Source organism: Microcaecilia unicolor, chromosome 5, assembly GCF_901765095.1.
Source record: "Microcaecilia unicolor chromosome 5, aMicUni1.1, whole genome shotgun sequence".
Lineage (NCBI taxonomy): Eukaryota > Metazoa > Chordata > Amphibia > Gymnophiona > Siphonopidae > Microcaecilia > Microcaecilia unicolor.
In genome coordinates, this window is record NC_044035.1 from 79,040,417 (window position 1) to 79,062,681 (window position 22,265).

General features: G+C 41.5%; 1 protein-coding gene across 9 annotated transcripts in view; it reads left to right on the forward strand.

Moving 5' to 3' along the window:
• Positions 1-22,265, forward strand: part of EXOC6 (exocyst complex component 6) — a 276,968-nt gene that overhangs the window by 139,353 nt on the left and 115,350 nt on the right. For all 9 annotated transcript variants that reach the window (XM_030203010.1, XM_030203011.1, XM_030203018.1 and 6 more), the window contains 5 exons: positions 875-980; positions 5,201-5,310; positions 12,992-13,103; positions 13,448-13,582; positions 20,406-20,585. In XM_030203010.1, the coding sequence (XP_030058870.1) occupies positions 875-980; positions 5,201-5,310; positions 12,992-13,103; positions 13,448-13,582; positions 20,406-20,585 (643 nt within the window). The remainder of the gene's footprint in view (positions 1-874; positions 981-5,200; positions 5,311-12,991; positions 13,104-13,447; positions 13,583-20,405; positions 20,586-22,265) is intronic.

Genomic DNA, 22,265 nt, shown 5'->3' on the forward strand with positions numbered 1-22,265 from the left:
TCTTCAAAATTCAAACATTTATCTTGAGAGTCCTCCCTTGTACGTGATTATGTTTTGATATACTTCATCAGAAAGCAGACAATTCAAGCTTTAACGTCATCCATCTCTCTTCAGCAAAAGGCTGCAATAAAATGGCGGCAGCATTACTTATCACGTGCTATGCTTATGTAGCTATGACTACAACTCACATGAACCAATCACTATAATGACATCCACTCTATAGAGGCATTCAAGCCCATAGGCTATACCATATTTAAACTATATATCCACTACTGTTCTCTTGGTGATGTCTCCTCCAGTTCATCTCCTTATCCCTTGTTGTTCTCAGCTTTCCCCCTACCCCACACACATCCCCTACCCCCTGTCTCTAGCTCTTCTCCCCTTCCACCCACCTCTTACCCTCTGTTGTTTCCCAGCTGTTTCTCCCCACACTTATCCTCTACCCCTGTCTCCTCCAGTTCATTTCTCTTTGCACACATATACATTGTCCACTGCCTCTTCCCACCCACCACCCATGTTCCCTTAGCCCTGTGCTCACATAATAGGTCTCTTTTTCCACCTTCTGACCCTGGTCTCTGTCTCTGTCTGGTATAATTGTTGTTACATGGTGCTGTGATCTTCTTCCACTATGCAACACTATCAGTAACATTAAATTCTGCATCCCAGGGAAATTCTGGAGAAATTTAGCAATGTTTAGTAGAAGAAATTCCCCCTTACATGATACTGTGCAGCAGTATTCGTTATTTTAGTGAATTGAGTTACGTAAAGCACAAAGACGTTTGCTAAACTGTATGTTTTAAAAATATACGTTGTGTATATTAAGACTAATTGATGTAATGATTATTTCTTTCCTTTTGCTGCTGCTGTTAAATAGAGAAATATTTGAAACAGATAACTACAGTCCAATTCCCATAGCAAACGAAGATGAGCTCAGAACTGTAATTAGCAAGTTTCCCTTTCAAGATTCAGAACTTGATAAGGTAAGAAGAGCTTTGCCGTATGAAAAAAAAAGTTTACTTAAAAAATAATGAAATTAGACAGGATGGTAATGGTGCATAACTGAATGACAAGAGTGATTAATGAGGGGAGCCACTTTTTCATGGGTAATTCAGCATGTGAAAATACCCGTGGAAATGTGAGCAATAAATACTTGGATCTGAATTTTGGTAGCTTTCAAGATCTTTCATGTGGTTCATAGCAAACAATTCTATATCTTTTGTCCATGGTTTAAAAAAAAAAGCAGTTATCCAAATGGATGACTGTTTTCCAAGATATTGCTCTTAGCAGTTTTGGTATGCAGTATATTTTTATCATATTAGCTATTATACTGCCCCACAAAATTACTGTGTGTGAACTGCTGGGTCTGCTATTTTCTCACTTTTACCTGTTCTTTGGAACTTTGAGGAAAATTCTATAAAGATAGGTGCCAAATGCCACCCAACAATACAAAAAGTGGTACTTATATTCCATAATTACCCAGCTATATGACTAAATGTGGATCACAGTGAAAAGAAACTAGAACATTTCTAGGAAATTTCAACTTTTGAACAGATAACAGGGATCATGCTAAGTGTGATTCTATATAGGCATACTTCTCCTCTGTGTTTAAGGCTACTGACAACACACACATAGCTATAAGACCACCTGCAGGCAACGAGGCCATCAATTGGAACTGAAAGTCTTTCTATTCCCTTGACATGCAGGTGGTCTGCAATGTCTTACAAATTATAACATATGTTTGTGGTGCTATCCAGTTTCCCCGTCACGATGCCTACATACTGTCACAGTTGGACCTACATGAGTGCTTTTATGTTACACCCAGCTCTACACTTGTCTCACAAAGGCATTCCAATATTCATTGCAGACACAATTCTGAGAGCTTGACTGTTGTGAATGAGAGTTAATGACTGTTGGGAGAGTTGGTTGTTAGGCATCTATGTCAGAGCAAGGTAAAGACTATGGAAATGCTCAGTCCTTGAGATGTGGTTTTCATATATAGCATGAGGTGCTCACATACTCTCTGAATATTGCTTTTGGCTTCCATTTCCTGTTAGTGTCACTGGAAGAGGTGATGAAGGGGAGGGGGCAAAGGCTCACCACTGGTGGTCTGTTCATGCAAGGGTTAGGATACGTTTAACAAGTTGCCTAGGTCCTCCTGTAACACAAAAGGAATGTCAGGCCTATACCTTCATAACAATACCTATACTTAGACGATTTGTCTGGGATGGCATATGTACCCATAGAACTGCAATTCTCAATGTATTTTGAAGAATGAATCACTGTAAAGCACGTGAGAGAATCATTGACCAGTGTAGATTATTGACTTGCACTCCTGCTCTCTTTTATGTTGTGGCCATGGGGACACACATTCACAGAGCATGTGTGTTCACTGTGTTAGGGCTTTCATCCCATGAGCTGTTTGAGAAATCGGCCTACTGCTGTGGGGTTGCTGTTGCTCACCAAAATGCAGACTGACTATTCAGTCATAATCCACAGGTTCTGTAGCAATATAATAGACACGGGTGGGGGGCTGTTGTGACGTGGAGTTACTTATGTGCTCACTGTAATACATATATGTAGCAAAGCTATTCATTCTGTGCTTCTTGGTACACATCCATGTAACAGATTGTTTATCTGTACTTCTGATTAAATATCTCCTTTTGGGAACTGCTTTTGGTGTCCAAAGATTGGGGGGGGGGGGGGGGGGGGGGGGGGGGGTCTTCTATGGCAGTAGGTGTGGTACAGGATTGACTTGGTATATATGTGTCTGTATTGAAGATCAGGGAATATGCATTGGGCAGTCTTTACACTGATTATGTTGTGTTGATGCAAAGTGTGTGTGTATATGTGTGTGTGTGTGTGTGTGTGTATATATATATATATATATATATATATATATATATATATATATACTAGTAAAAAAAAAGGCCCGTTTCCGAAACCAATGAAACGGGCGCTAGCATGTGGTTTTTTTTTGTGTGTGTATGTGTCACAGAGTTATTTTGTGTGTGTGTGTGAGGGTGGGGTGTGTGTGCAGGTTGTTGATGTGTGTCTTTTTTTTTTGTTTTGTTTTTTTGCTTGGGGGGTTGGGGGATGTGCTGTGCTATGCTGGCAAAGTGGGATGGATTGGTGTGTGGCTTTGAGGGTGTGTGTCTGTTGTATTGTGTGTGTGTGGTTTTGTCTGTCAAGGAGGTTTGTGGAGGGGGGTCTTTCTGTTGGTGAAATGTAAATGTGGTTGTAGGGGGGTCAGCCTTTGCTGAGTGGTGGATAGTTTTTTCCGGTTTTTTTTTTTTTTTTTGTGTTGTGCTGAGGCAGCAGTGTTGTTTTAGATGGGCGGAAGGTAGAGGAGCACGTTCTTGGTCTGTCGGTATTTTTTGGCCATTTCAGGGCTGCTGTAGGGGAACACTGGAAGAGAAATGTGCTGTGGGAAGCAGCGCCGTCTTTTTCCTTTGGGCTGGGGTTCTGGGCATCCTGGAGGTGGGAGATGGCTTGTCCGAGGACGGGGATGGTTGTTTTAAGTTGGCGGAAGGGAGAGGAGCACGGTCTCGGGCCATTGGGTGGTGATCCGGTATGTTCGGTCCATTTCAGGCCGGCTGCAGGGGAATGCTGGAACATGCGCTGCGGGAAGCTGCGCCGTCTTTTTCCGGGTGCTCGGGGAATCCCCGAGGTGGGAGACGGCTTGCCTGAGGCTGGGGATGGTTGGGCACAGCCACTTTGGCAAAAGGGGAAGAGGAAGGGGGTGGGGAGTTACCTGTAGCTGTGTGAGAAAACGGGTATTCTTTGTTTTGTATTATTAGTTTGCATTTCTGTTGAAGAAAGAGTGGATGCCTTTTGAATGATGGAGGTGGTGCGTCGGTGTGCGGTTGTTTCGTTAGTTTGGCAGCCAGTCTCCAGCAATTCCTAGGCAGGGAAGGAGTAGGGAAACGTGCTCCGCGTGTTTCCCTACTCCTCCTCCTTCTTTGGTCGCAGTTTGCTGCTGGCTGGGTCGCGGGTAATCCTTCCAGCTGGGCCGCAGCTTGTCCTGTTCGCCCACGTCCCAGATGGTGATGGGCACGTTGTTTTCCGGCTCCTCTGACTCCATGTCAAACGATCCCAAATATAGTCTTTGCTATGGGCCCTCTGGCACTCTTCAGCATTAGGCATTTAAAAATTTCTCCCCCCTCCCCCCCCCGGTCTATTTTTGCACATACCCACAGCAGGAATATTCTTCTCTCGTTCCAGCGGTGGTTCTGTGCTCTCCGTGCTGCACAGATAATGAGCCATTCTGCTGGGGAATGCTCCTCCCTTATTGTCATGTAGTTTCCTCTGATTGGTCCATCTTACGTTGTCTAGTGTTGCCTGGGAACGGTGTTGTGATGGTCCTTTGTGTTTCAGAATGTTGAGGGTGTTTTTTCTGATTGGTCCGTCATGTGAGGGCGGGGCAGAGAGACATGGTCAGTGTTGTGGCTTCACCACCATGAACCCTTCAGGGAGTGGCTGAGTGACTTCAGAACGTTGTCTTCAGAGCGTTGAGGGTGAGTTTTATTATAGTAGATGTATGTATATATATAATTAGAGGTTGCCTGTGGAGTGGAGGAGTGGCCTAGTGGTTAGGGTGGTGGACTTTGGTCCTGGGGAACTGAGTTCAATTCCCACCTCAGGCACAGGCAGCTCCTTGTGACTCTGGGCAAGTCACTTTGGGAATATTCCCTTACCTGCTGCATCAGCATGCATGGTGTGTACAAGTACACGCAGATGTGGGCATGCACATGACTATCTTAAGAAAATACAGGCATTTATCTAGATGGGGCCATGTTTGGGTGCCCTTTATAGAACTGCCCTTTTTGTGTAGCAGTGTGCCATTATCTTTCTGTTTGATTCAATTTTAATGTAAGCATTTATAATTTACTTAAACATTACAGTATTTAGGTTCAGTCTGAGAAATTTGAATTGATAATTGTATAATTTTAAACCATAAAATTATGTAAAACAGTGTATGAAAATATTTCAGAAATACTAGAACAAATTGGCTGACTTGTCATGCATTTGATCAATATTTATTTTCTTCTAATATAGAGATCTGCAAATATTTGCATTTTAGTTGGATGTTTTATACCCATTGTTAAATTTAATAATCTTTATTTGTAAGATAGTAAAATATGTTAAGCAGCATGACTGAAATTTGAAATTTAACTGAGTGTTACTTTCTTTGTTACAATAGCAAACCTTTCCAAAGAAACTGCCAATGTCTCAGTCAGTGCCTCAGATTTACATGCAGGTCAAGGAATTTATTTATGCAAGCCTTAAGTTCTCGGAGTCTCTTCATCGCAGGTAAGCATGACCAGTAGCATTTGCAGTTAGAATCTGTTGTTTCCCATTGACTAGGGTTCAGCAGTATTTTATGACATACTGCCATTGGTGTGCCAGAGGAAGCAGTCTACTGCAATGTGACTGCTGTCTACTTCTGGGTGGGGAAGATGTTTTCCTGATTGATCTGGCGCAGCAGGACCTCTATCTCCTTCAAGCCTCACAACTACATAGTAGCAGTAATACAAAAATAAGGAAGTGAGTGTGGATCTAAGCCCCACCCCTTGAGCCTGAGAATACTTGCTGCTGAGTAAACTCATGAAGTGACTTGCCCAATTCCTGCTTGTGATACTGTTACCATGAGATACACAGGAAGGAAGAAGAGAACTGAGGCTGGAGTAAATAAGTTCTTTATGACTAAAATTAATCCAGATTTATATCAGAGCAGAGTAAACAACACTGAATTCCTTAATAGTTAAAATAGGTTGCAGAAAATTTACATAATAAGCAAGCAGTTAAACCACCAAATCCCAAAATGTGGAAGGCATCTCTTTATAGCAATATTATTGATTTATGTAGGTATCTTCATTTTTTCAACTTCATCCCTGTAATGTTCTTCCAGCTTTTTGACAGTATCAGTTATATATATTCTCTGTATTGGTGTATAAACAGATGCCCCTAAAACCAGCAGGAGGATACAAATTAAGGCCCAGATGCACTAAACCTTAATGACCCTTTTAACGACCCTTTACTGGCCCTTAACGAAGAAATTTTCAACCGTAGCATGCATCAAAGGCCATTTTCCGACAGCGCTAGCAGCTAACGAAAACGGAATGCAAACGAGAAACTACCATTGAAATGTTGACAATTTGGAATGCACTAACCATACCGAATCTTGCAACGAATCATTTACCGTCAGAAATTTAACGTGAGCTCAGACCTGTCGTTAAGACCTGAGCTGTCATCTCCCTGCTGCCCCCTGCACCATAAAAATCCAATCTGCCATGTTTAAACAGAAAAGTGAGATAAAAAAAAATGAAAACACCACAAACACGTGGCTTCCCGCTTTCCCCTGCATAAAATATAAAAGCTTTACAAACATCAAAAAAGGATCGGGAGGGGGCATAGCCACTCATCAGGAGCGTCCTGTATGGACGGCCTTGCTCCCCCCCGCCCGAGGTCGCCGCTGCTCCCCACTTCTCCCTGTATGAAATAATAACTCATAAAAATCAAAACTTTTGCATCGCCGGGCCCCCCTCCCTTCCTGTCTCTCTCTTCTCCTACCATTGCTCCGCCTCCCGCCATCCTCTGCCTCGTGCCACGCCCCCTTGAGTTCGTTGCCGCCGCTCCTCCCCTCCACCGGACCCCCCCTCCGCCCTTATGGCCGGTGCAGGGCCTCTCACCTGTGTGTGAAGGCGCTGCACGGGATGGAACAGCTTATCGTCGATCGCTTCTGCCTTCACCGACGTCTCTCTCCTTCTTCCTGTGCCCTCCCTCCTCTGACGAAAGTTACCTACGTAAATAACCTACGTCAGGTCAAGAAAGAAAAATATATATGATTTATTGTTACCAGCTGACTTTAAATTTAACAGTATTTTATAGAAAGGTTCTCAGCCCAGTCTTCAGTATACACCCAGCCAGTCAGGTTTTCAGAATATTCACAATGAATATGAATGGGATAAATCTGTATATACTTCCTCCATTGTATGCATGCATATTATTCATTGTGGATATTCTTGAACAACTGACTGGCTGGGTGTGTCCTGAGGACTGGGTTGAGAATCACTGTTTCATAATCATGTGCTACAGGTTCTAGAATTGAGGTGAAGATGGACTTTAATGGTTTTAGGTTAAATTTGTTTTAACTTGTATTTTATTTTTAGAAATTTTGGGTGTATGTGTAGAGGTTGTTTTGGCAGGAAATAAGGAGTATGGGTATGTATGGCAGATGTAAGTGGGGTTTCAATGGAGATGTGTTTGTGCATATGTGTGGACTGGGTGTGTGTGGTATTTAGAGGCATGAGATGGAGGATTGAAAAAGGAAGATTGTTGGGGATAAGGTAGAGGGATGAGAGTGAGGGTGACTGGTTGAGGAGTATGGCTGCTGGTGATGATGATGAGAGTATATCAATTTTGAATTTTTAATATGGTCATATAAAAAAATGGAATCCCACCTATCCACTGATATACACAATTTTGGTATCGTCTCAAAGCCGTTAGTTGGCTTGAAAATAAACATTTAAATTTTCAATTGATAAACCCTTAGAAGCTAAAGTCCTAATTATAATTTTGTACGTTTCCTGCATTGGTTATGTGGCATGATTCATCGTGAGAAAAGGACTAATATTAAATAGGTGCTTCGTATCTGAAATTACTAAAGATAGGGATAAACTCTTAGCACGTAGAATATTTAAAAAACTGGATTTCCTTAACAAAAGTTATATGTTATGATTAAAATAAAATACATTGGCCTCTTGAATGATGTTGCTACAGTATTTGCAAAAGATCTCTATTCGTTATTTAACTTTTATTCATTTTTAGACTGCTGGATCTGGTGTAAATCACAAAAAATAACATTTGAGGATTAGTTTTAAAAGCAGAAGTCTGGAAGCTATTCAGAGCTCATCATCCAGTTTCTGTTGTTAATTAATGCAAATGACTGTGATTTCACAGATTCCTAACTGACTTTCTTTACTATTCACACATACTAACAAGCATCTTTATTCAGAGCCAGATGCACTAACTCCACAGAAAGAGCCCTTCCCTTACTGATCCCTTAGCGAATCGGTAAACGGGCATGCATGAAGGAAATCGCATGCAAATGAGCTGCTCGCTGTTAGCTCATTTGCTCGTGATTTCCTTCCTAAGGAGGGGAAGCCAGTCGGCCAGCTCAGCATGCGCAGAGCAGCCAAGCGTTATAGTGGCTGCTCTGCGCATGCCAAAGACGGCTTCATACACATCCTTCACTCAAAAAAAAAAAAGGACATCCCTGACGAGCACTTGTATGTTTTTTTTCTTCAGATTTTGTGATGGGCGTCCTTCTCTTGGACGTGCTTTTCTTACGTGCCCGAAATGACCACGCCGGAGAGAATCGGGGATTGGGACGTGCGAGGACGTCCAAATCAAAACTATTTGGACGTCCCTTTCGATTATGCCCCTCCAGGTCTCTCTCAGACAACCACAGCGCGTTTAGTTAAATCAAAGCTTCCATCTTTGAATCAAATCATCCAAAATTCCCTCAGCCTTCTTCTCTTTTCAAATCTTTTTTGGAATATAATATTTAGATTTCAATATATCTTCATTGTTGGGGATATTTAAGACTTCCTTGAAATATTTCTTAAGTACAATCTTTGTCTACAGTAGGCGAGAATATATCTCCCAGTCAAATTTAATTGACTGTGTGTGCACTTTATAAAATATCATTTAAGTTGGAAACTGGCCTCAATGTTTGCTTTTAGTAATTTTCAGAAAACTATGCACAGGTATTCATAAGCTCCTATTTCTGTGCATAAAACATAGTTTTATGTTTATTTAAGGTTCGTTCAGATTATATAACAAAAGAGAGGGAACAAAGTACAAACTAAAGTCCAAACAAAAAAAACAGCACCACGGGCCTTTAAAAATGGAACACAGTTCTTTAATGAATGAGCCTTGACAAAAAGACCCGACACGGGCCGTGTTTCGGTGACTAGCACCTGCGTCAGGGGTCACAGTGATGACGTGGAAAACTTGGGGAATAACTCGAATATATTCCTCTACAATATATTATTCCTTACCCCACGTCTCATGTAGTAAAAGCTACAAAGCACCAAGGCACTTTCACTTTCTGTATCAAAGATACAGAAAGTGAAAGTGCCTTGGTGCTTTGTAGCTTTTACTACATGAGACGTGGGGTAAGGAATAATATATTGTAGAGGAATATATTCGAGTTATTCCCCAAGTTTTCCACGTCATCACTGTGACCCCTGACGCAGGTGCTAGTCACCGAAACACGGCCCGTGTCGGGTCTTTTTGTCAAGGCTCATTCATTAAAGAACTGTGTTCCATTTTTAAAGGCCCGTGGTGCTGTTTTTTTTCGTTCAGATTATACACAGTTATATGTAATTGTTCCTTTTTACACACCAGTTGACATCCAACTAACAAATGAACCAAATTATACATTTTGAACTTTATACCTTTCTCCTTCCCCATCCAGGCTCCAGTATCCCCCTTATCAATAAACCTTCATATGCTGTTCAGGCTACCATACAGTGACTATATTTTTGGAAACATATTCATATTCTATGTTTTATAGGTTGTAGTTTCATACATTCTGTATATATCTCATTCTTAACACTACTCTTTCCCTTCTTGATAAATGACTGTCTTTCCAACAGTTCCCTCAGATCCCCATCTAATTTCGTAGGTATCATATTCAGTAGGATGAACCTGGACTTTAGCAGTCGATTAACCCACATCCACTCCGTGATCTTGGTGACCCATGGCTTTTCAAAATTCTTGCACTTTATAGGGCAGGTTTGCCACATTAATGGAGTTCTTTTCCATTCTAAATTTTTAGATTGTTATGTTACGCCGGGACTTATATTCCACCTATACCTCTACATTTCAAGGTCGGATTACAACAAGAGATACTAGATCAAAAAATCTAGGAGCTACAAATTGTAAAATAAAAATAAGAACAATACTAGCAATATTAATACCAACGAGCCATGACTATAGCAGGCTGTTTAATTACAACCTGAGGATGCAGAATCAATATCACAAGATAGAAAAGATTTTAGTTTCTTCCTAAATAATAAATATTGTTGCAAGTTCTCAAACATAACGGTAAGGAATTCCATAGCATAGCCATCTGATATTGTAAAGAAGAGGAAAAATGCTTACTCGATTTTATCCCACTTACATTTGAAAAACCCAATAAAAATTGATTTTGAGTGTTATATCTAGATCTTTCATTCTGCAGAAGTGTAGTCAAATTCATCATGTAGCAGGGGCATAGCCAGACCTCGATGGGGGGAAGGGGCAGAGCCCAAAGTGGGGAGGCACATTTTGGCCAACCTCCCCATTGGCGGCAGTCCCCAACCCCCCTGCCAGTTGAAGCATTTGTCCCGCACTGGTCTCACATTTCTTTCCCTGCTTTGTTCTTAGTCACGTTGTGCGCACTTTTTTTTAATGAAACTGAGCATGCGTGAAGTAACATACATAACATACATAGTAAGTGACGGGAGATAAAGACCTGAAGTGTCGCATATTCTCAGTTTCACTAAAATGAGCATGCATGGTGTGACTGAGAAGAGCTGGGTTTGCAATGCAGCGGACCAGTGAGGGACAAACTTCAGCTGGTGGGGGTTGGGGACCCCTGCCAGCCAAACCAGGGGCCTCAGACCAATTTGGGGGGAGGGGCAGGCCTCTGTGGCCCCTGGTAGTCACGCCACTGTCGTATAGGATGGGTACCTCACCAAACAAGATTTAAGAACTGTAACATTCAGTTTAAAATGGGTGTGAGCCATAATTGATAACCAATGTAGTTAATATAAGTTTTTAACTGAATCATATTTTGGCAAACCATAGGTCAATCTCACGGCTGTATTTTGTATCAAGTTTAAATGATTGATTAGTGTTTTGGAATAACAAACCAACACGAGGTTACAATAATCAAATTGAAACAGTAACAGAGGCTGAACTACAATCCTAAATATACCCCTGTTCAAAAACTTTCTAATATATCTTAATTTCTTAAGGACATGAAAAGATTTTTTCATTGTAGAAGATACATGATGTTGCATAGATAACAAGTTGTCTAACTTTACTCCTAAGATCTTTGAGTTTAAATCCAATAAAAATAGATTAGACCCAATAGAAAAATTTTGTTGATATCTAATAAACTTGTATCTCCTAAGAAGAGGAATTTAGTTTTCTCTTAAGCTTTAAGCGATGCATTAGGATCCAAGACTATCTACCATGGCAGTTAGAGCTGTATAGCAAGTTTTAATAAAACATAAACCATCTACATAAATGTTCCTACCTGCCCACATCTGCCTGTCCCACTAGTCTGCTTAAACATCTTAATCACAATGGAGTCGTATACATTCTACCGTATTTTTCGGACTATAAGACGCACTTTTTTCCCCCAAAATTTGGGAGGAAAATGGGAGGTGTGTCTTATAGTCCGAAGGTAGATTTGGCTGGCTGGCTGGCTGGCCGCCCGCCCTCCCGATTTCGGGATCGCCCTCCCCCCGGCCCTGTCACCACTTCTCCCTACTCACGTCACGCGATCTTCCCTGGTGGTCTAGTGACGTCGGGGCAGGAAAGAGCCCCCTCTTTCCTGCCCAGCGCGCTGCCCTCCATCCTCCTGTATGCAGCCTGATGGTCTCGGCGAGATTCAAAATTTTGAATCTCGCCGAGACCGTCAGGCTGCATACAGGAGGATGGAGAGCAGCTCGCTGGGCAGGAAAGAGGGGGCTCTTTCCTGCCCCACATCACTAGACCACCAGGGAAGATCGCGTGACGTGAGTAGGGAGAAGTGGTGACAGGGCCGGGGGGGAGGGCGATCCCGAACTCGGAGGGAGGGATTCGGACAAGACGCACCGGAGCACCTAGGTTTTAGAGGAGGGAAAAAGGAAAAAAAAATTTTCCTATTTCCCTCCTCTAAAACCTAGGTGCGTCTTATGATCCGGTGCGTCTTATAGTCTGAAAAATAAGGTATATGTTTGTTTATTAAGGACTTCCTATATTGTCGTCATTGTAGCCACAACAAAGCAGTTAAGAAAAGAACACCATAATCAAAACAGGATTGAGAAAATAGCTACAGGGATTGAAAATTATAGTATAGAGTTTCACAATATTGGAGTGAGAAAATGAAGTCAGGTGAGTAGCTCGCTATAGCAGGATCCTGCCACCATATTTTGATCTATTGGAAAAGCCTTCAATTTTAGGATAAGAAAGCTTTATATGTAGGTTAAAAGGCAGTGAATTCCTTAAGGTTTGGGTTAAATAGAAAAATGCTTTAAGATGTGTGGCGTCTGAGCGTGAGATAAAGAGGGCAGGGATAAAAGAAGCTCCATAGAGGAGTGCAAATGGTGGGAAGGTTGGTATGGAGTTATATGTGAAGCCAAGTATAATGGAGTACTAAATGTTGTGGCAGCCATTTTGAGAGCAGAACTGACAAGGGCAGGAATGACTGGGGATCACTCCTGCCCTGACTACATCCCTGGACCATTAAAGATTGTAAAGTAGACCCTGGGGGCTATGAATAGGTGGTTGGATGGGGGTTCGGGACGGGAGCTGCTACTGTTAAGTTGGGAGGAAGGAGGCAAAGCCTGTTTGGGAGGGAAGAGGGAGGGATGCGAAATGGGACGAAGCACAAAGTCAGAAATCAGTCTTCAATTAGAAGCCTGAAAATCAAAATCACAATAATTAAATATAGAAAACCATTAATCTTTACCCTATTTTCATTGGTTAACACAGTTTTGTTGTTCTTGTGGATTTGTGTTGGTCAGCTATATGGCCTTCTCCTTTTTTTGCGAGGGTTTAATCTAGTCATAAAAGTTTTCTCTTCAGGTGATTGGGGCATTGAGATGTAGCTAGCTAAGCCAGCTTCTTTTTCAATTTCGTTCAATGTTATTTTCAGATAGTAAACCTAGATAGAAATACTTCTCTTTCATCTTCAATATATATTTAACTCTGTAAACCTTTATGTTCTCAGTTCCACAGAAATAGATGACATGCTTAGAAAATCAACAAATCTGCTGCTAACCAGGACATTAAGTGGCTGTTTACAGAACCTTATTAAAAAGCCTCACATAGGTTTAACAGAGGTAGGTTATAAAATACCAGCCCTGAAATAGGTTTAGTGAGATGTGGTTAGAGCATGCATTGTACTGATGTGTGTAATGAAATAGGCTCAAGATTCATGACAGCAGGTTTACATTTCAGTTTGTTTTAAAGATTGTGACCTAATCTTTGTTAAGATTTTGACGTATTAGCATTATCATTAATGAACTGCCATCACAATCTGCTGTTAGAATAACAGTTAATCAGTTGTATTCTGTAATACAGTGATTACCAATTTAGTAGTATAGTTTCTGGAAGCAGTAGCATTTACAATCAGGTGTCATTGAAAGGGACCTGCAGCATCTTATGGATGTATTTGTGTTTGTAGCTGGTGCAAATCATCATAAACACAACACACCTGGAACAAGCCTGTAAATACCTTGAGGACTTTATAACAAACATTACAAATATTTCCACAGAGACAGTCCATACCACAAGGCTTTATGGGCTTTCTACTTTTAAGGTATGTAAAATATCATTGAGGTTTTATTATTAGAATATTTCATATCATAGTGGTTTCAAGTAAACTTTATGAATATTGCAGAACTTAGTCCCTCGAGAGGGCAGTCATCAGACAGGTAATTAATGTAAGTTATAATATATATTGCTTTGAAAATTGTTTAAGAAGTCCTAAGAATAAATTATTGCAAATCCATAGAATGAAAATACCAGCTAACTTTTCATTATTTTTCTAAGAATATGAAACCCTTACATATATTTCTTTTTATTAGATGATATATTATTTCATTATGTCTTCTCAACTAGTTTTTTGAAAGACAAATTCCTTTCAGTGCTTCTTGTTTTCTTTTGATGTGTGGCTATGGCAGAATTGTAGCATAGATGAAATTCAATTTTACTAAATGTTGCAACACAAAGGGACCCTTTTACTAAGGTGCGCCCAAAAGTGGCCTGCGCTGGTGTAGGCGTGTGTTTTGGACACATGCTGGTCCACTGCCTGAGCGTGCCTTGAAAAAAGGGGTTTTTTTTTAATGTGCCGGAAAATGGACGTGCGGCAAAATGAAAACCAGCGTGTGTCCATTTTCGGCTTGTGACCTTAATGCCATCCATTGACTTAGCAGTAAGGTCTCATGTGCTAACCGGTCGGTAAGCGTGCAGCACACGCTGCCAATTCCCACTGGGTAAGGGCCCCGCGGTAGAAAATATTTTTTACCGCATGTTTTGGGTGTGTGCCAAAAATGGAATTACTGCCCGGGGCACGTAGTAGCGCCAATTTGACTATGTTGGACGTGCGTAGCCAGCTATGCGCCTTTGTAAAAGGGCCCCAAAGCATGTATTTTTGTTTCAGATTTGACAATTCAGTTTAATAAAGTAATAAAAACAATAAAAGTGGATGCCTTAGGAGAATGGTTCTCAACTATGGGTTGGTACCCTGAAAGGGGTCACAGAAAGAGGGCTGCTCTCCCTTCTCTGGACTCCCACTGTGACATATTCACAGTAATGGCAGTCAGCATAGGTAGGGCAGGATTAACCTTTGGTGGGTCCTAGTAAATAAGTGCACTGTCCCCATTCTATAATACAAATCTCCACAAATGTGTGAACACTAGTATGTTAGCCTCAACATCTAATTATGTCCTATTAATGTAGTTAGCATTTTCCCTCCTTATATTCTCCAGATTCTGGCAAGTACTCTTCCCCACTTTCTCTCAGATCCCAGCAACCACTCTTTCCAGTCTCTCTCATTCCCAGCACCTCTTTCTTTGTTCACTGATTGCTGCACCCCTGGGTGCTCTGATTTTGTTTGGGGAGTTGAACACTCAAATAGGATAATAGGACCCTACAGACGACAAGAGGGCCAGTGCACGGTGATGCAAGGGCAACTTATGATTCTACTCATTGTCCTGAATGAGCCAATGCAGCAGTCACAAATGATTTAGAGCCACACATACTTAATTAACTGTCAGTACCATTCATCAGTCCAATTTTTGTTGAAAACATCACTTAAATAGTTTTCTCTTCTTTATCTCTCAAATATTTTATTATTCCAAAGATTTAATACCTCAACATTCAGATTATTTATATAAAAAAATAAAAAATAACTTCAAATTCATCCACTGCAACCGGGTGCCAGGTGATTGATGAAACCATCCATTCAGTTAAACAGTTATCTCCACGACAGTTCTCTCCACAATATTCTCTGACACAGTACTGCATTTTGAACCCTTGCTCTGTGTCAGGGAGTCCACTCAAAAAATCACTCTGCAGATGCTTTCTATCTTAACATTGTTCACTGATACCAAACAACTACAAAACAAAATGGCATTAGCACCTCTTAAAAAAAATGTCACATGGTTATCAAACAGTCCTTTATAAATCTGTGTTATCCATTCAAATTCTTCATCTAACCTTCCTGGTGTTGTAGTATGAAAGATGTATAGCCAAAAAATGTTCCCTAGAATTCAATTGTGATAAAGATCACCTCCATAAATATTAAGAGGCACATGATCAATAATCTTCCATTTTATCAGCTAAATTATGTTGTTTCTCCTTCCAGTGGTTAACCAGTAAAGTCATCAGTGTATCCATATTGAGTCTTCATTTGTGTTCAATAAGGTGAATGCTTAATTTTGTATGCTCCACATATAAGAGAGTACATATAGTTCTCTCTAAGGACTCCATGGATGTAAACAAAATCTTTGCATTCAAAAATTTGCAGTCACATTGCCCTGTAAGCAATACTTACTATACTACAGAAAAATTTAAATAAGAGGTAGGCAATGTTTATGCTTTTCCACTTGTATATCAGAGTTGTGTGTTTCTCAAAGCTGTCATATTCCAATTAATAAATTCAAAATAAAATACTTTTTTATCTTTGTCTTTCTGCCTTCTCGCCACTCCCCTAAATCCTGTGTTCCAGTCTAGCATCTCCCCCTCTGTCTTCTGCCTTCTCCCACAGTCCAGCATCACGCCTGTGTAGCCCAGCATCTTCCTGTCCCTTCCCCCAGTGCTCCAGGATTTTCTCTGTTTCCTCCTTCATCCATGCAGTTCAACATCAACCAGTCCCTCTCTTTTCCATCTGTACTCCAATGGTCCAGCAACTATCTTGTCTTTCTTTTTCTTCCCCTTAAAACCCATGACCTTCTTATGTCCTTCACCCCCCCCCCCCCCGGTCTACATCCCCCCTTCTCTCTTCTGCTTCCCTTGTGCAATTCAGCATCTTCCTAGCCCTTTCTAGGAGTAGCCTAGTTGTTAGTAGAGTGGACTTTGATCCTGGGGAAATTGGTTTAATTCCCACTGCAGCTCCTTGTGACTCTGGGCAAGTCACTTAACCCTCCATTGCCCTAGGTACAAATAAGTACCTGTATATACTATGTAAACCGCTTTGAATGTAGTTGCAAAAACCACAGAAAGGCGGTGTATCAGGTCCCATTTCCCTTTCTTTTCCCTACTCCCTCCCATAGTCCAGCATCTCTCCCTCTTTTTTCTCTTTCCCCCATGCAGCTCAACATTTCCATGGCCCTCTTCAGCATTTCCGTGCCCACACTCCTCCCTATATTGTCCATCATACCCTGCCCCCTCTCTTCCCCCATTAAGCATCTTTCTCTCCCCAGTTCCCTCTGCAACCACGACACGATCAGCAGTTTTTTAAATGCCAGGTTCGGGCACTGGCACTGAATAATAGAGGCTAGGTTTGGTGGGAATGGCCACTGGAGCTTATGCAGGTCCTGGCTGATATTCAGTCATGGTCTGCATAAGAAAATTATGTAGCCCCTGCTGAATATCGGCATAACAATTTTTTTTCTTTTAGCCTCTGCGATCCCTCTCCTACTCCACCCCCAATGCAGACACTTTCCTTGCCTTCCCCCTCCTCTCAGCCGGTGATAGTCACAACCACCACCACCCCCAGACCTACCTGATATCTACGGTGGTCCAGTGGGGGTGATAGGGTCAAGACAAAGGCCACTCTCTCCTGCTTCTTGTTGCTCCATTCACAAAATGTCTGCTGTGAGCTTTACTTCTATAGCACTGCAAGCTGCTGCTTGAGGTCACGACAGCCTTTTTGTGAAGATAGCAAAAAGAGGCAGGAGCGAGTGGGCTTTGCTCCTGTCCCCATCACCCCCATGATCACCATGAATATCACGTAGGTCCGGGAGGGGGGTGGGGGTTGGGGAGAAATTCAAAGGTGAGGGGCTTTGTGACTGTCACCAGAAGGAGGAAGGCAAGGAGGCGGGGCTGCATGGAGGGTGGAAGGGGGATTGAGGAGGTTAAAATTCTTTTTTAGGTTAATGTAGGTCCTCGCTGATATTCAGTGCCTGGACCTGCATAGCTTACCTGGCCTATGTAGGACAGCTTTTGAGCTGTCCTAAGTTGGCCGGGTTATGTATGCGGGTCCCAGCACCCACATAACTGCCAGCTCCTCCTCAATGCCCCTGACCTGCCCTTTTTTTTATGGGCATTCAGAGCCGATTTTCAGTACCACTGCCCGGTTAAGTGTCTCTTTGGAGCATTCCTGGGGAAAAACCACTCTACCCATCACTGGGGCATGGTCAGAAATACTAATAGGGTGTATAGTTAGATCCCTGCAGTTCCCTACTAAAACCTTATCTGCCCACAAGTAATCCAGCCTAGAGCAAGATACTTGCCTCCCCAAATAGCATATACATTGTTTATCCATTGGATGGAACATCTTACACACATCTTCCAGAATATTCTGCAACAAACATCACCTAAGTAGCCCACTTGCTCTGATTTTTTTCTCTACTACTTTCAAGTGTCCTTTCCAGCTTCCCCACAGCAATGTTCATGTCCTCTCCTAAAATCAGATCTTCTGTTCCCTGGGAATGAATCATATTAACTACATCTCTATAAAACGAACCATTAGGGCCAACTGGAACATAAACATTCACCAATGTAAATTCCCATCAGTTTATCCTCCCCGACAACCAGTTGTACCTCCCTTGGACATCTCCACAAGTGGCACATTCCTATTAATCAGAATGGTGACCCTCTTTAATTTTGACCCACCTGATCTTGTTCCAGTACCCCTGCCTCTTGTTCTTCAGCATTTCTCATGAGTCCAACTTCAGTTCTTGTAACATTGCAATGTCCACCTGAAGATCCCACAAATGTTTCATAATATGTTTGCACTTAATTGAGTGATTGACCCCTCCCACGTTCTAAGTAGCAAATTTAATCCCTCCCTTTGACATTAGAATATCTAATCCACCCTCTCGGAAACCCTAGCCTCCACCCATAACAAACATAACTTCCTCCCCCTCCCCCACTACCCCTCCCTCTGCCTGCCCCACTCACTGCCCTGCTCCTCCCATCTTCCCCAAAGCCCCTCCTGCAAAACACATGTCCTTTTCTTATCCTCCTGCCTCCCCTCCCACCCCCTCCCCAGTCCATACGGCACTTAGCACAAAAATTCAGTAAGCGCCACTGCAGAGTAAGCATAGTCCCAAGGACAGCACTATAAAAGAGAAAAGAAAAGGCTCAGTCAATCATAGGGGGGTCCTTTTACTAAGCTGTGGGAAAAAGGGCCCTGCAGTAAAGGCGGGGCCATTTTTCCTACGCACTGGGCGCTTTTTACCACAGCCAGTACAATTTCCCCCAAAAAAATGGCTGCGTGGCTATGTGGCAGAGAGCATTTACCACAATCCATTGAGGTGGTGGTAAGGGCTCCCGCGGTAACCCGGACCAGATTTGGGAACCACTGGTCTAAGATGATAATTTTCACTGCTTGCTTACTAATTTTAGTGTTCAAAGGGTCAGCACCTAAAGTCCACAAACAGAAACTGATTTCTCTAACTGGATAATGACAGTACAAGATGCTTCTTAGAGTATGCTTGCTTGCTGTAGCAGTGTTCTGGCAACCTTATGAAGAAATGAACCTGTTTATTCTGTGTGGAGCCCATGTTCCATACTTAAACCCTTCTCGATAAAGACTGATGTAAACTTATCACTAAAGTAATTATAGCTGGAAAATTCAGGATCTGATCACCGGCATTAGCAACAATTCGAGCAGCAGCCTCTGCTGCTGTACCTTTCCCTTCAGTAACTCTGCCAACTACTGCAGCTTCCAAAACAGCTAGATTTTTCAAGTACTCGGTGCTCACTGGCAATCCTGACTCAATAAAAGTTATTAAATCAAAGCCCAGAACAGGATCAAGCACTAGCTGTGGGGCTTCCCTTGGCCCAGCTCCAGCTTTTTGAGGGTTTGGGATCATTAATCTGGATCCCCAAACCACGAATGGGTCAACTGAAGCTTGCTATGTAGATAAATGTTAAGAGAGAAAAACTCTTATTTTGCCTTGTTTTTTTCATTTTATTGAGGTATCAGAGAGAAAGGGGAAAAAAAGGTAAATTCAAAATGCTTGGGGCTCAGGGACACTGTGGTTATCCAGTCATCATCAGCATGGAATTTCTTCAGCCTATTATTCCACCTTAATAATTGAGGTCCTATATTATTATTTGTCTATTTAGTTTCTCTTTTGCCTGACAGCTTTTACCTACTCCTGTTTAGATTTCCATCTCTACTGGAGCTAACACCTGTGTAGGCTTAAAGTACTGTGTACCTTCATTAGTGGTCATGTAGAGTTTTGCTTCTATTTTAGCCCTCTCTCCCTCCCAAGTAACCCAGTCATTGCAGTAGTAAGCCTTGGTCAGGTGTCCCAAATTATAGATTTCTTAAGTAATCTAGTATATCTACATATGCTGTTTATAAAATTAGATCATGATTAAAAGTACAGTGGAAACATGATATAACTCTATAGTGGGATTCCACTGTACATGCAGTGCAGGCTGGTGTACAATAGGCTTGCCAAGGGAAAGAATCTGGGTGAGGTTGTGGTTTACATGCATAAATGTCAGTGCCCACAGTCTAGATACTCTTGTTGCAGAATGTATGTTAGTATTTTATAAAGACACATAAGCACTTATGTGTATAAATTAGGCATCTTCCTGTCCTATTAACATAGGCAATCTGTTATACAATTACCTTCTATGGGTGTGCGTTATGTGATGATAGTGGCAGTAGAGGCAGTGTGGCTTCCTCAAGCCTGTGTAGAGGTAGCAGCAGTGTGGCTCTTCCCCTTCCTCAGTGACTGGTATCTCACCCATCTGTTCTGACGCCCTGTTCACAAGTGCACTTTATCAGGAAACTTTAAATCCTTCTAAGTGAAATCCAATGACAGACGTTCAAAAGTGAAATAATCAGAAATTTTCATTTTGACATTGTTTCAAAATACTAAGGTGTTTTATTTCGTATTTTGGAAAGGTTTATACAAAAATGGCTCTATAATTAGTCATTATCCCTCTAATTTTAGGATGCAAGACATGCAGCAGAAGGGGAGATCTACACAAAGCTTAACCAAAAAATTGATGAATTTATCCAACTTGCTGATTATGACTGGACAATGTCAGAGCCTGATGGAAGAGCAAGTGGTTATTTAATGGACCTCATCAATTTCTTGAGAAGCACATTTCAAGTTTTTACTCACTTACCAGTAAGTATGTGTAGTTGTACACCACCTTAGTTTTAGATCAAAGTAATTCTTCGTTTATAAGTTTTAAGTTGTTAGAATTTGGTCACTTGAGTTTATCTGCTGTTAAAGATAATTAATTGGTTAATTTACAGTAATAACAATAACTTCATTCAGTGAACAGGTTGAGCTTTAATATTGCGTGTAGGGTCAGTAAAAATTATATTGCTTCCTAGTTAGAGTCAAGAAGAGCTTAAGCTAGCACTTTAATGTTCATAATGCCCAAGATCAAAACTGCTTTGATTTGATTCCATGAATGGTGGTACATTATGTGATAAATAAACATAAAGCTAAACTCCTCTCAAATGATTTTTAAATATGTAGTGATCAATGTGCCCTCTAAGCTGTGTGGGAGTCCTCCACCTATACTCCTACCAGTGGGTGTGCTGTTTTGATACCACATTTTCAATTGCAAAGGACAGGCAAGTTCTTCAGAACTCCAAAGGACTTGCTTGTCCCTAGCCACTGAAATCACAATATTGAAGCAGGACTCCTGCAGAGCTTAGAGGGAACATTGGCAGTGATTTATTTATTTTAGATTTTGCTCACACCTTTTTCAGTAGTAGCTCAAGGTGAGTTACATTCAGGTACACTGGCTATTTCTCTGTCCCAGGAGGGCTCACAATCTAAGTTTGTACCTGAGGCAATGGAGGGTTAAGTGACTTGTCCAAGATCACAAGGAGCAGCAGTGGGATTTGAACCGACCACCTTTGGATTGCAAGACTGGTGCTCTAACCACTAGGCCACTCCTCCACTCCATAGGAATCATTAGGAAAGGAATGGAAAACAAAAATAAGAATGTTATAATGTCTTTGTATCACTCCATGGTGCGACTGCACCTCGAATATTGTGTGAAATTCTGGTCACCGCATCTCAAAAAAGATGTAGTGGAATTAGAAACGGTATAGAGAAGGGCGACAAAAATTATAAAGGGGATGGGACAACTTCCCTATGACGAAAGGCTAAAGTAGCTAGGGCTCTTCAGCTTGGAGAAGAGATGGCTGTAGGGAGATATGATAGAGGTCTATAAAATAATGAGTGGAGTAGAACAGGTAGACAGGAATTATTTGTTTACTCTTTCCAAAAATATTAGGACTAGGGGGCACGCAATGAACCTGCTAAGTAGTAAATTTAAAACAAACCAGAGAAAATATTTCTTCATGCAATGTGTAATTAAACTCTGGGATTTGTTGCCAGAGAATGTGGTAAAAGCAGTTAGCTTAGCAGGGTTTAAAAAAAAAGGTTTGGATAAAATACTAAAACACAAGACCATAAGCCATTATTAAGATGGACTTGGGAAAATCCACTGCTTATTTCTAGCATAAGCAGTATAAAATCTGTTTTACTGTTCTGGGATCTTGCCAAGTACTTGTGACCTGGATTGGCCACTATCGGAATCAGGATACTGGGCTTGATGGACCTTCGGTCTGTCCCAGTATGGCAACGCTTATGTTTTTATGTTCTTGCTTTTGGAACTTTTCCTTTCAAAACTCTTCTAGCTCAAATATTCTTAGGTCTCCTTTCAAGCACTATATATTTGAAATCTCCCCACATATTTTCAATAATTAAGACTAGGGACTTTGATGGCCATTTCTAAATCTTCCTCTTTCTTTCCTGTAAGTACTTCATGAATGACTTTGAAGT